At 36.1% G+C, this 15,297-nt stretch overlaps 1 protein-coding gene across 1 annotated transcript; it reads left to right on the top strand.

The window, feature by feature from the left end:
- The first annotated feature begins 7,537 nt into the window (after positions 1-7,537).
- Positions 7,538-9,044, top strand: LOC127857191 (uncharacterized). The gene is made up of 2 exons (XM_052393608.1): positions 7,538-8,235; positions 8,528-9,044. The coding sequence occupies exons 1-2, from the start codon at positions 7,538-7,540 to the stop codon at positions 9,042-9,044; spliced, it is 1,215 nt and encodes a 404-aa protein (XP_052249568.1).
- The last annotated feature ends 6,253 nt before the right edge of the window (positions 9,045-15,297 follow it).

Raw genomic sequence — 15,297 nt, 5'->3', positions numbered from 1 at the left:
GTTTCTAATTGCACTTGATTAAAGCTTCTCAAAGTGTTTTTTTTGGAAAAAATAGTGGAATAAAAGTAGAACATTTTTTTCTGTTGAATGAATTTTACAATCACATCAGGTCGGTAAATATGGGAATTTTTGTAAGCTTTATAACATACACTAGATTTGTGCTGTTGAAATAGTGAGAATAATGATGGCTGTCAATTTTGTGAAATAGGTCTATAACATTTTTCTTTCTTGCAGGAGGAATTCTTGCAGAACATCAAGACATGCCAGTCGCATATCTGTGGAGATCAGTTAGAAGATGCACATGGCCTGTATGTTCGGAGATTACTTAGCCAAGTGTCGGCATTACCTTCTGTCAGTGTGCATCCACTGTGGAACTCCTGACAGTTTGTTAGATGACAACGATGCATAATTTTATGTTGCAAATTTGTATTCAAAATATTCCATAGTCAGACGAATGTGTGTATCTTGTCGACATTCTGGAAAAGAGTGTTTAGTCTTTTCCAGTTTTACTTCTATTTCTACAGATTTTATTTGTTTTGCCATAAGATTTTAGCTGATTCTAGTCATTCTTGACTGCATGTTTCTTGGGAAAAAAAATGTTGTTTTTTATTCCTCGCCATAGGCGGAGGGATATTGTTTTGGCGTTGTCCGTCTTTCCGGTCGGCACTTATATGTCCGGACCCATAACTTGGAAGTTCTTTGTGGATTTCATTGAAATAATATATATAATATATATAATAAAACGCTTTTATTAAATTTGCCGTAGCTTTCGACTCCTCGGTCTTCTTCAGCGGCGTTAATTTGAGAATAAGCATATCATCTTTAGCGGAAGTGACGTTATAGTATCGCACGTTACATTGCGCGCCAATTTTAGTCTTTTGTGTTTAGTATATATGGTTTGAACGTCCTCAGTTTGCGCTTCCAAAGTTGTTCGATGGTCTTCTGGTACTCGTCGGTTCCATTTAATTTTTCGAGTCCCATGACCCGGAAGTCTGCGACGCTGTAGCCGTTTGTGTAGAAGTGCTCGGCTACCGGGTCGTTGTGTCGAGTCCGTATCCGGAACAGGTTTAGAAGATGTCGCTGGTACAGGGTATCTCCCGTTTCTCCTACGTATACGAAGGTCTTACACCGTTCGCAGTGTACAGCGTAGACTACATTGGTGGATTTGCAGGTGACCTCGTTCCGCACATTGTAGCTTTTGCCGGTGGTGTCGCTGAACTTTTCAGCCTCCATCATGTATGGACAGATTGCGCACCTCTGTGCCCCACAAGGTGCGCTCCTGTTGGGAACTCGGAAAAACATTCGGTTGTGTTTTTTATGAAGCAATATGTCTTGAAGGTTGCAGTCTCTTCTGAATGCTGCTAACGGGGGTTCAGGAAATACGTTTTTCAGATGATCTGAAGATGATATGCTTATTCACAAATAAACGCCGCTGAAGAAGACTGAGAGGTCGAAAGCTACGGCAAATTTCATAAAAGCGTTTTATTTATATAAACGGCTAAAAGCGACTTTATTATATATATATATATATATATATATATATATATATATATATATATATATATATATATATATATATATAACAAAGTCTCCATTAGCCTTGTTGTATTTAAACAAAAACGCTGCAAAAAATGAATACAGCGTTTTTGTATATATATATAAGAGGATGATGCACACCCATTGGCATTGTACACCATTAGATAATAACGGAATTATGGCCCTTTGTATCTTGAAAAAATGATTTTTTGTGTGATCGGAGCCATATCTTGGAAGTGCTTTGACGGATTTCATTGAAACCTGGTATGAGTATATATATGGATAAGAGGATGATGCACGTTGGCGTTGTCCATCCGTCCAGAAAATTTTGTGTCCAGAGGTATATTGGCAGGGGATATCAATTCAACAAATCTGCTTGTTTAAATTGATTTGATTAAAATATTGTTCCCTCTTATTGTTCTACTACTATTGTTATAAATATATTGTAGTACTAGTCATTATACTAGAATGTATACTAGTCTTTTTTGCACTCAAATCAGACCAATATATGTGCTATGTTAAAACATAGTATCAATTTATATAAACAATATTAGTTTATTTTATTCTTCGCTTTTCGCTCGCCTATGATTTAAAAAAATGGAAAAAGAATAAATTTATTTTCATTTCGCTCGCTCAATTTTTGGTTGGCTAAAATCCATAGAACACATCATCAATTTGTTGTGGCTTTAAAGAAATATAGATTTTTTATGAGTTTTCACATAATTAAATCTTTAAAGCATGCTGCAATATAAAGTTTACCCAGTTCATTTTTTGTTCTATTTTATACGCGTGAACAATAATGCATGGGTTAAAATACGCGTATTATAAAGTCGTTACCGTGCGCTTTTAATAGAAATATTAACTAATTAATTTACAAAATCCGAGTTTTTTAAGAACGTACAATACTAGTTGTACAAAGAAATTAAAAAAAAAATACACTAAACGTTAGCCTAACTATGTTTTGAACTTATAAGAAAAACATACATTTACCACAATATAGTGTGTGCTTGTTTAAGGAATACATGCTTATTACTGCTGACAGGCAATTATTTGCTTTTTGTTCAATCAAAGTTATGACCGATTTTAGCCCCTTCGTCAGCTTCGTAATCTATATTCGTGAGTTATTCATAGAAGCCAAACAAAATACTTATTACATTATATGAACGCCATTACATTCAGATTATAACACAACGTGATGAAAATTTGATAACAGTGAATTTAGTTCTAGATTGGTGGTTGTCGATATAAGTATTCTTAATTTAACCCGATTAATCTAAACAAGAAAAATTATTATTAATATTTTAAAGTGACATTAACAACAACAACAATAACACAGGATATAAACCAGTTGAACGTTCAAACGTACATTGTATATGTTGCCATAGCGGTCAGCAGTCAAACAGATATGTTTTATCACTCCTTTGATTTTATAATTTGAAAAGCATATCTAAGGGGGGGGGGGGGGCGGATAGTTCTAGTTTGTTTTGCAATGACAACTCTTGTCAATTTGTCAATCCGAATATTTTGCATAGGATACAAATGTATATTGCCATTAACGTAAACCGTCACTAGATTGTAATAAACTTTGAAACACAAAAACGAAGTTAAATGTAATTTACGCATATATTAATCAGTGTGCGTAATTAAAATCAAAAGTGTATTAATTACTAATTATCGTAAACATTGCTTGTAGCATTTATTAATATTAGCATTATTAGTATGAAGTACATGACTTCCTCGAATAGGCGTGGTAATCATGTTAGCACATTTCACAAAATTAAAGTGGAACATGAGCTTTACTCGAGAAATATACATGTAATCATGTTATACTCGAGAAAACTGAGTTCTTTGATAAATTCTATTCGAAGAATCCACGTTTATTGTTTCAATATTATAATTTCAAATCATCCCCGTTCTGACGCTTCAATAACATCCGGCTATTAGCGACAAATCTTTGAGTGGATGGTAGGCTTTTATTTTAATGAGCTTGGGTCTGGTAACGGAAAATTAAATTCATTGAGAGTAAACGAATTAATTTATGCTTCAATAAACTAGGATGTAAAATATTTCATTTGTTTTTGATGACAGTAATCACATTAAATTTCCGTGCATTTGATGTTTGGTAATGACGCCTTTAAATCAATATGTGCATTTGTAAAACAATATTTAATAGTTATTTTAATGTTTTCGCCTCATCTGAAACGTATGGAAAATGTGCGCATTACACGTTTTAGCCTGGTCAAATAATATTTTCTATTAATGGTTAAAATCCTTCAAGCATTTTAAAGAGCAGGGTATTATAAGTTCATTATATTGCATACAATACGCAATGTACAGTAAGAGCTTAGGCAATCCATTTGTGTCACTTTAAATGTAATGACTAAACATTGGCAGACTCTATCTGGTAGTTTGAGCGACAGACATTCTAAAATAGGTTTATATTTGCTTAAATTCACTGTGAAATCCTTAGTACGGAAAACTCCACCAACCGGTCTATAGAAAGAACGCGCGGATGAAAAAAATCATTGTTACAAATTGACCCCTAAACCTTCCTATTATTTTGAGCTAGGAACACCGTCAATACTAAATATGTTCGTAAATTACTATGAACAGATTAATTAAAAAGAAACGCAAAACATTATTTCATTAATATGATGTTTCACATGATTTCCTACAACTATGCAATCATACACAGATTTTGGCTTTATATGTTTGTTTGATAGAGACATTGAGCTTAAGCCCGACATCAATACAAACGTTACGCTGACACTGTATACAAGTACATTATCACCAAATTGTCTTCAAGCATATACGGAGATTGTGATACCTAGCTCGTACTCCAGTTTAAGGTATCAAAGAAAAATATTTTTTACTTCATACGTTAAAAAACATTAAATCAGAAAAAACAAAATAAATATAAAAACCCCAGAAATTGTCGAGATTTAAATTGATGTTGGAATTTCATTACAGCACAGGGTATACGTTGATTTGCTGCTTGTTTTTTTAATACAGGATATACATGTAGGCGTAGGCTAAAAGATTAAAAACTACTGTAAAAACGATTAACAAACCGCTTTTACAGTTGTTTTAATCTCTAATCAAGCGTGTTAATAGTGAGTTGTTTGTGCGTTTGCATGGTTTAAACGGAAAATTCGGTGTTCACGTTGGAGAACGACGTTAACTTATTGAAGTCAATGAAATCAACGAGATTGTGGTGACTTATGTCGCGGATGTATTTTTAGATGGTCGCTTAGGTGGTTAGTCTAAAATTCAGGTCGATACGCCTTAGCTACTAGGAGCCCAATACCCGCTTACTACGCGTATCCACGCGAGAAAGAGTTGTATAATTTATGCAAGAGGTTTGAGTTTTCCAATAATATTCATTCACAAATGGAAACATGATATTAATATCGTGTTAAATGCAATAGTTTCGAACGGTGCTTTTATAGAAAAGAATCAATAAACAATGATCGTATTGTACCTGTCGCGGAGGAGATCGTTTATGAATGAATAAAATAGTCCACTTTCTGCAGCGTCTTCATGACGTAGTATTTTTGCTCAGTTCATTCATGATATGAGGCTATTAAACGATTTTCTCTTATTTTGACACCATACTATTTCGCTAATGATTGTTTTCTCATCTTGGAAGCGAAAGTGAAATTCTGCGAGATGGATTGTAACGCGTAATTGTTACAGGGTCACAATTTGTGTCGTTTGAGCATACAGAGAGTAGTCCGGAATTCCTTACACTGAACAGTGCTACATCCTTTGAATTGAGCACATACACAGTGATGTAGCAAATATTCAGAGGTTGTATCTCGAATCAGCTTATTTAATATACGAAAATATTCATGCGTGTCTGTTGGCGTTATGTTAAAGTCACTAAGATGAAGACTGAGTAAAACAGCTACGCCTGAAAGCGCATTAGTGCTCTAAACCTATGTTTATGTCAGCGTTGTTGACACCGTGTGAACTGCTCGGGTAACAAATAAAGCATAAACAGCAATGTTTATATACTTTTATTCCTCCATATACAAGATACGAAGATTATTGTATATTTTGAATTTGTATATGGTGTCAAAAATCAAAAGTTTTGTACACGGAACTTTCATTATGAATTTATATTCTTGGTGAGATAGTTATTTGATATTAGAAAAAATATTCCTTTAATATGATGGTGACTGCAAATTTTCTTTATATTAAGTTCTCATTACCATTTTCATCATACTTCCTATGCTTTCAGAACGTCCAAAAAGCATGCTGTTTTTATTTTGTCTAAGTTATTTCTATGAAATAATAAGGATGATAAAAAGTGCACACAAAACTCGACCCGTGCGCTATGACACACACTATATAAAGTTGAATGGCGTGTGTTCATTTCAAACTTGCGGTTGATTTTGAAAAATGAATTGCGTGTTAAATTATGCAATAGCGAACATCTTCAGTGCCTTCAGCGCTTTGATTTGTCTAATTTTTTCAATTCACCAAAACGTGAAAATGCCCCTTTGAGACCACCGCGCATTGTTTCGCCTTCGATTATCATCGCAAGGGTTAATGATAGAAACGGAACGATGTGATTCTGCTAGTCCTCTGATAGGCAGCTCGATATTGAGAATGAATTTTGTTTTATCATTATATGTATTAAATTGTCAAATAGAAGTACGCCAGCACTTTTTGAAAAGGTGTTATTATAATAAATTGAGTATGTTTAAAAACGTTCAGCTAATGCTTATTAAAACTACAAACATCTGAAATAATATGACAGTCTAAATATGTGTATTTCGAAAATAAGCATAGGACCAACTTTATAAATATGAACCAGTGGCATCACTTGTTTAGTGGGAGTTAATCTTATTCGGCTATTTGCACATGTGTTTTTAAATAAAATTTCAGTGTTGCTATTAAATGCCACTTATATTGTACAATCATATGTATTTTATGCCAAAGTTTGTCGTTGTTGTTTGTAGGAATGATTAAATTTTATTGATCAGTATCAATAATACATAATTTAGTAACCATTTTGTTCAATAATACTTAGATTCCTGATATAAAACTCGCATCGAATATGTTACGAACATTCTCCGGAATTGACGTAACTTCTGTCAATCACTTTTCCTTGACATGCTAGTTTGATAATAAGTGTGTCAACAACAGAAAATGGACTCGGTAGCCACACTATTGAGCACGCCACGGCCTCGTGTTCGGACACGTGCGCCCTAAAGAGCTGTGCGCCTTATATGGCTTGATGGTGACGGTAGCCATCCGTGGTCATAACATATTCTGGCATATAAATTGCGCTGTCGTCTGATGGTTTTCTCAAACCTTGCCATACTCTTGAAGCGACAATGATAACTGCATTCCGCCACAAGGTTAGACTTATTTAAATTGTAATAATAATAATAATCAAAATAATGATAACAGTCAAAATTTTGATAACCATAATAATTTTTTTTCAATTGTTATATATTGTTATAGCTAACCCATCAATTATTTGAATTATTTCCATTATTTAGATGATTTATTATAATATATAAACAATCAATATTAAAACGATAATTTTCGAATTATAAATTAAAATTTTAATCAATCACAAAACCATCACACGTGATGAATTCTTCTCCTTTGGGTTGTGAAACAATGCAGTCGACTGATTTCAGTTGAGTTTGTGTGTGTTGTTGTTTAAATTTGTTTATTTTAAGTGACGCTTACCACTGGTAGAAAAATTAATCATATATGGTCTCCCATGTTATAATTTACGAATGTTTATTATTCGGTGATATGAAAAGAAGACTCATATGTTATTTGTACTGGCTTATTCAAAATAAACATGATAAAAAACAATACAAAAGAACGGTTCTTTAATAAGGCATACACTCCTAAAAGTTATATGTATTTAATAAATACTAAACATATTTGTAACTAATATACCATGCATATTCAATTTTTGCAGTTCTAATTTGAAGTTTGATTTTATTATCTAGGTCTATTCGCTGAGGTCACAATGTCAGCTAACGTTTCCGACAAACTATTCACGTCAGCAAGCCTACTTTTCTCAAATGGAGACGTCAACGTGTATTCGACTGCCGACCCTTATATTTCACGTTACCCGATAACTGACAACGTTTCAGCCACTCGCGACCAATGCGAACCTATCAGCGGGGACAATAATACTGAGGCTACGACCGACGAGCAGTTTGTTCCCGGCAGCGGATATGACTTTCCGGTGTTCGGCATGGAGGACGGAACGTTTGTCTACCTTCACAGCCTTGCCATTGGTTGCCTGATCACCAGCCTCATCTCCGCCATCATCACAATCGTTTTCTCTTTCCGGAACAACAATAACCTCACTTTCTTCAGCAAGTGGTCCCGTAGCGAGCGCTACGTCGTCTACATGGCGATCTGCGACGGTATCTTCAATTTTTGGCACACTATTGAGCACATGCACGGCCTCGTGGTGTTCGGACATGTGCGCCCTAAGGAGCTGTGCGCCTTATATGGCTTCATGGTCACGGTATTTATCGGTGCCCAGAACCTGCTGGTGAACGTCATCGCCATCAGCGTGTTTTTCATCATCTACTTCGACAAGAATATCAACTTCGGCAAGAGAGACTGGAAGCTCCTTCTCTATTGCTTCGGAGTACCGTTTGTTGGGGCTGTAGCGGCAGCGGCCGGCGATCAGTTTGGACCAATAGAATTATTGTGAGTGTATTTCATTTGTTCATTTGCTCCATCAATAGTGTTGTACATCTACATCCGGTCCATGCTTGCGTTTATAAATTGTATTAAGAATTGTTAGTTTCTTCAAATATACACGTGCATTAAAAACAAAAACAAATGAAATATACACAATATGTTATGGTAATGTAACCCTCATTTCTATTTGAGTGCACATGTCATCTTCAAAGTTTGATTGAATTTAATTGTTATTCATATTTATAATTACAAGTATATGTTTACAATCATTACTAATATCAGCTTTGTTTGATTTCAGCTGCGCATTCGACCAGGTGAAAGGCAGAATGAGCAACTTCCTCTTCAATACAATCGCGATTATCATTATCACCGCCGTCAACAGCACCCTATATATTTTGTCATGGAAACATATCCGTGACGAGACCCGCGAGACGAAGCAAGTCCTAGGCAATGAGAATTCTAACATTGCTATCATGAAGAGGTCCCACAGGGCGGCAAGAAACATGTCCATGTTCGTGGTCGCTTTTTTCGCGCAGCGGTCAGGTGTCGCGGTGCACGCTGTCTGGGGGCTCGTCACTCCGAACATTCACATGGTCCTCTATTTCCTGATCGTCTTCTTTGCCAACATCGGCGGCCTCTTGAACCTCGTCGTGTTTCTCATCATCCGCAAGTCGCGCAACGCCCAGAAGAGCCCGGGCAATCGTCAGATGCTAGTCTTCAAGAGCAGCAACGGGACGTCCGGTACAGAGTCAATGGATTCATCATCCGCAAGTCGCGCACCGCCAAAAAGTGCCCGGACAATCGTCAGATGCTAGTCTTGAAGAGCAGCAACGGGTCGTCCGGTACAAAGTCAATGGATTGGAAGGTTGGAATTATATACTTTTTTCTGTCTGAAGCGTATCTATTCGCAACGCAAATAAACCGATACTAGAACGATATAGAGTCCAACCTGGCTAGCGGTCACCTGCCTACAACGGTCAGCAAAATTCCTTCTCCAGACGAAAATCATTCTATATATTACACCTTAGTATACGGTCACCTGGCATTAGCGGCCAATGGTCAGTTCATTTTACTCTGAAAGCCATTTATCACCTGTGTTCGAAAATGCAGTTTTTACAGTATGTTTAACATGATTTTAGACAACGTGATTGTAAAATTAAAATCTGAATTTTTTGTGTCATCATCTGCATCATCTGCAGCATCACATTCCCACCAGAAACATAACTACCACCGTCAACATTAGGAACTGCGGAAAATGAACAGGCGTCATTGACGTTTTGACATTTAAAGAGTGCTCGCCACGTTAAAAAAAAATCCTAATTACTTCTTTTGTTTTGTATTTTTCAGACGTGTTTTGGAGAATGAAATTTGTTACAAGTTCTTTTTAAATCTTTCATCTTTTGAAAATAATTTCAATTTTCCGTCCGTATTATAATCAACACGATTTCAATCAAATCGTCGTTTTCTTTATTTCGTTTAAATATAACAACTTGAGTACTACAATTGTTATTTAATATTACCATAGATGGTATAATTCATGTTGTAGCTACAGAGTTGAAACTTCAAAATACGTTTGATCATTTGATAAACCTGCGGTATTGCGAGCTGTCAATTTTAGAAAGGGACAAAGTTCTGTATTGTGTCTGATTTTGTCTGGTTGTTTCTGGTTTTATCTTGTTGTGCCTGGTTGTGCCTAGTTGTGTCTGGTGTCTTGAGTTTCTTTTGTTATGTATTATATCTACAGGGTGATATGTTGCAAAGGGACTTGTAATTGAAAATAATTTGTAAATGTCTATCAGGCTTTAGTGTTGTTTACCGGCATTGGTGCATAGGTGTGTATTTCATGAAAATTATATTTTACGTTGTTATGAAATGTGTATATTAACCCATTTATGCCTAGTGGACTCTCCCATCCTTCTACATTGGATCAATTTATTTCCAAAATTAGGGATGTCTGGTATATTTATTTATATATTGAGAATATTTCTTACAGATAATTCCTTTAAGCAAACAGCGCATCATGCGGCGTCTCATCTGGGTCTACGTTGTTTGCCAAGGCCTTTTTTCTAGACGCTAGGCATAAATGGGTTAACAATATGCTTGCTATTCATTGTATATAACGATTGGTTTGTGTGAGAGTATAAATAAATGTATGTAAATAGAATTAAAAAATTAAGTGTGTGTGTAAGTATTTGTTTGTATAATAAGAACTAAAAAATGCTTTCACTTCTAGAACTGCATTACAGCTGTGACCGTTATGCAATGTCCGCGGTGACGCAGCGATTGTGAAACCACCGCGGTTCTGGGTAAATTTTGGTCGTTGTTTCAGTATTCCGCGACAAAAAATCTACACATGAAATAAAACCGCATGCGTTCGCCCACTGCGATCCGCGGCGAGTGTCGCGGCGAAAAACCGCACAGTGTTACAGCGAAACGCCATGACGTTATCTAGATTAATTTACATGAAACTTAGACTTAATGCAATATGCCTTTACAGTTTGCATGATTATTTTAAAACAAACGGGTGAATGTTTGACACAAAATCGTACAGAGCAACCGTTTCAAAGATTAAACAAATACACTCTATTGTATATATTGTATCGAACATGCATCGCACAAAAAAATAAGTATTACATTCACATACATTATTGTGGATTTAATTACGGTTTATTACGATAGAAAACATTTTAAAGACGAAATTGACTAAAATACGTTACAGTTGTAATGGTCGGCGAACGATCGTCCATCAATGGTGCCACCTCTTATTGAAAGATGCATATATAAACGAGCCAAAGATACGTCCGAGGTGGCACCAAAGAAGACATTAAAACAAAAAGATGGAGAATCTTGAGGGTGAGAAGGCTCATTGGGTATCTAGTAATGTCATATGTCTGATGTTCATGAAGCTCGAAAATACTCGTTTGACTTTATTTCTGACAAGTTTGTAAGCTCTCGCGAAATAAAAATAGAGCCACCAATGTTTTATCTTAAATAGAAGTTTTAAACAAATTAAATAACTGTTTGTGTTCCTATAACATATGTTCAGTAAATCAAATATTTAAGTTTAGTTGGCCTAACGCGTAGTGAATGTTGTTGTGGGTGTGTAGGGAATCATCGGCTTTCAGTTTGTGTGGTTAAACACGCTTTAAAATAACAAGCTTGACATGGATTGAACGGGGAAAAGAACGTACAAAAACAAAAAGTTATTCATAAAATTATTTATTTGTAACAGTGTCATAGTTGTAATTTATATGGTATTTTAAATAATGGACTTTAATAAGCGTTAATTGTTTTTATTATTATTATAATGTTAGGGTCTTGTAAAGAGTTTTAAATAATTGTATAATTGTTGCAAGCAAATTATCGTTATCCTATAAAGGAAGCACCAAAGATAATCATTCTGAAACACTTTTACAAGAACACAGTTCGTGAACCCATTGCTTATGGCATTAAACCCTATGCTCTAAACTTTATAACACTATTTAGTGTGAAATTCAGGACTAGTATCGCACCCTATATTTGCAACTTGTAGCAAATCACTGGTTGGATGCAAAACATGCGTGATACGAGAGTCCACCAGGACGGCGCACGACGTGCCGTGACTGGGCTTCATGAGGCAATCTATGCTTTCAGGGGAATTGTTTAACATACTAAATGATTTATATGTTTAGCAATAATGTGGGGCTTTTTTCTTTTGTTAATAAGATATTAATACAATTTAGTTAATAGTTCAATTGTTTTAATTTCTTTAAGGGAAAAGCTATGCTTAAACAAGATATTTTATTGTGCCATGATAATCAAAATGCATGTTATACATGTACTCAAATCCAATGATTTTTAACAAAAGCAGACATGTACATTTGTATTATAATTTAATGTTACTATATCTATCCATTTTCCCATTAGCGTGGCCTACAATAGCTGTCCCAAGACTCGACTATTTATGTTCTAGAAATGTCTACGTGTTTGTTTAAAAAAAAAAAAAGATCTAAGGGAGATAACAGCGCAAAAAGATCAATCACAACTTATTTTCCCAAAACAGCGGAGCGCCCCTCGTTTTACGTATACTATTTTGTCAATTCAAGACTAATAAATGGAAACAGGCACACTGTGTTTCAATTTTCATATATTGATTTTTGTTCATTAAAATTGAAACGAAATATGAATAGGGAAATACGATTCGTGTTTTGTTTTGTAATAAGTACACCGAAAAACGATACAAAGAATTCGAATTTGTTTTGGTTTTTGTTTTTGTTCCGGTTATAAGAAAGTCGGAATCTGGACTAATACACGTTGATTCTTGTTTTTTGTTGTGTCGAATGCATAACGAAAATGAAAAATACGGTATATTCACAGACCTACACGGACCTCTTTAAGGTAAATCGTTTATTATTGCATTGTATGCATGCATTCAGAAATTGTGTTACTCGTTTCCTAACCGCTTGATACGCTGTAACCGGAGAATATGTATTGCAATATTTATTGCAATGATTGTGTCTTTAAAACAAGCCGTTCAACTACAATACTTTAATCAAAATATCGTTTCCATCCACCTTTTAAAGGGAACTGTTCACAGATTTTGGCTTTTTTTTCAAATGTAATTAAATATGGTTGCTTACAAATCTTGAATGTTTTTTTAGTTTTATAGGAATCGAACCAGGGTCATCAGAATCCTTAAACGGATGAAATACCACGCGCCACGCAAACTTTCATGACTTTTAGCAAAACATATTACCTATAAATAACTTTATCTATATCGTCTGCAATTTTTTATACCATGAAAAACACGCGCCAGACTGCGATGCGTGTTCCTGATTTTCGGTACAATAGTCTATTGGCATTTTGCAAATAGACAGAATGCCAATAGACTAATGAAATATAACATTTCAACTGAAAAAAGGTTCTGATAATTCATGTTGTACAATATGTAAAGGAACAATGATAATTTCCGCGGTTGAGAAAAGAAATACAATTATCATCTTTAACGTTGGAAAAAAGTTATAAATATGTTCGATTTCAATATGTTAACCTTGGTTACCACACACCAGGCCTTAGCCGGGACCGGTAGAACAGACCCCTTGACCGCAATTCAATTCAGTGCAGCCAGTCAAGCGAAAACTTCTCTTCGAAGTCTCTTAACCCTTATAGCGCTGGAACCGAATTTTAAAGGCCTTTGCAAACAGTTTGGATCACGTTTTGTGGCGTCTGATATTGATCCAAACTGTTTGCTATTCTGATAGTGGTCTTTGAAAAAAAGTGAAGAAAATGATGATTTTAGAAATTCAGCAGACACAAATTGAGCAGACGACAAATATCCCAGCATACAAAGGGTTCAACCCGGATATCATAAACAACTGTTGCGGAGGGTCTGTAGGATCTGTCTGTGACATCGTCAATATCCCCATCCCCAGGTTGTCTGTGACATCGTCAATATCCCCATCCCCAGATTGTCTGTGACATCGTCAATATCCCCATCCCCAGTTTGTCTGTGAAACCTTCTTACCACTCTTTTGGAAAAGTTGTTAAGTTTTGATATTTTCAGTATATTCGGTAATTAATTTTACTGGGTACAGGTTACCAGTTAACTATAAATAACGCAAGTAGATTGATCATCATCGTCACGTGGTTACACCAGGACTGCAACTTGTGCATGCGTAGTGAATTGTATATATAGTACATATATATATATATATATATATATATATATATATATATATCATATATATATAGATAGAGAGAGAGCGCGACGCGACGAGAGAGCGCTGACTCTCTCTCTCTCTCTCTCTCTCTCGTCTCTCTCTCTCTGCTCTCTCCGTCTCTCTCTCTCCTCTCTCTCTCTCTCTCTCTCTCTCTCTCTCCTCTCTCTCTCTTCTCGTTCTCTTCTCTTCTCTTCCTCTCTCCTCTCTCTCTCTCTCTCTCTCTCTCGCTCTTCTCTCTAGCTCTCTCTCTCTCTCCGCTCTCTCTCTCTCTCTGCTCTCTCTCTCTCTCTCTCTCTCTCTCTCCTCTCCTCTCTCTTGTCTCTCTCTTTTCTCTCTCTTTCTTCCTCTCTCTCCCTCCTCTCCTCTCTCTCTCTCCTCTCTCTCTCTCTCCTCTCTCTCTCTCCTCTCTCTCTCTCTCTCTCTCTCTCTCTCTCTCTCCTCTACTTCTCTCTCTCTCTCTCTCCTCTCTCTCTCTCCCTCTCTCCTCTTCTCTCCCTCTCTCTCTCTCCCTTTCTCCCCTCTCTGAGACAGAGAGAGAGAGACAGTGAGACAGAGACAGAGAGACAGAGAGACAGAGAGCAGAGTAGGTAGGTAGGTAGGTAGGTAGGTAGGTAGGTAGGTAGGTAAGTAGGTAGGTAGGTAGGTAGGTAGGTAGGTAGGTAGTCAGGTAGTCAGGTAGGCAGGCAGGCAGGCAGGCAGGCAGGCAGGCAGGCGGGCAGGCAGGCAGGCAGACAGGCAGGCAGGCAGGCAGGCAGGCAGGCAGGCAGGTAGGTAGGTAGGTAGGTAGGTAAATGATCAATCTAAGTGCGTTATTTATAGTGTGTATATCATTATGTCACCTATTTTCGCGATGTACTTTCTATTTCACATCGCGAAATTTTATGTTCGATATACTGAAAATATTAACTTTTTTCAAGTAATGTAATATACAAGTCGTGATATTTTAATCAATATAAACTAATAATTGTAAATAAATACGGTATTTTAGATTGTTTCTGTTTTCGTCATTCGTGGGTGACGGCCCCTTTAAAGTGTTTTTCTGGAATTACAATATGCAGTCAGTGCAGGCTACCAGTAATCTTGGACGGCACTTTCCGCTGGTATGGTAAGTTTCTTCGAATGGTAAAAATCCAATTTAGGCGGAAGTGTCGTCCCAGATAAGACTTAACATTGCTTGATTAAGATAACCCGACCGACCCAACCAAAGTGCCCATATGATTTTTTTTAGAAGTCTAAATAATTAAATATTTTGCCCATACTAATCTATAGCTGCTATATCCACATATTGAAGACACGTGTTTGTTTTTCTAGTCCTCTGTAACTGCTTCATAAATTATAAGGATGTATGTTCTATAAATGGGTTCTTATT

The sequence above is a fragment of the Dreissena polymorpha genome, chromosome 14 (assembly GCF_020536995.1).
Source record: "Dreissena polymorpha isolate Duluth1 chromosome 14, UMN_Dpol_1.0, whole genome shotgun sequence".
Lineage (NCBI taxonomy): Eukaryota > Metazoa > Mollusca > Bivalvia > Myida > Dreissenidae > Dreissena > Dreissena polymorpha.
This window is presented reverse-complemented; position numbering and strand designations above follow the sequence as displayed.

Excerpts from the sequence above, each read along its gene's own strand:
- LOC127857191 (XM_052393608.1), top strand. The coding sequence starts at position 7,538 with ATGTCAGCTAACGTTTCCGACAAACTATTCACGTCAGCAAGCCTACTT. Across the intron at positions 8,236-8,527 it reads TTTGGACCAATAGAATTATT|CTGCGCATTCGACCAGGTGA; the intron begins GTGAGTGTATTT and ends GTTTGATTTCAG.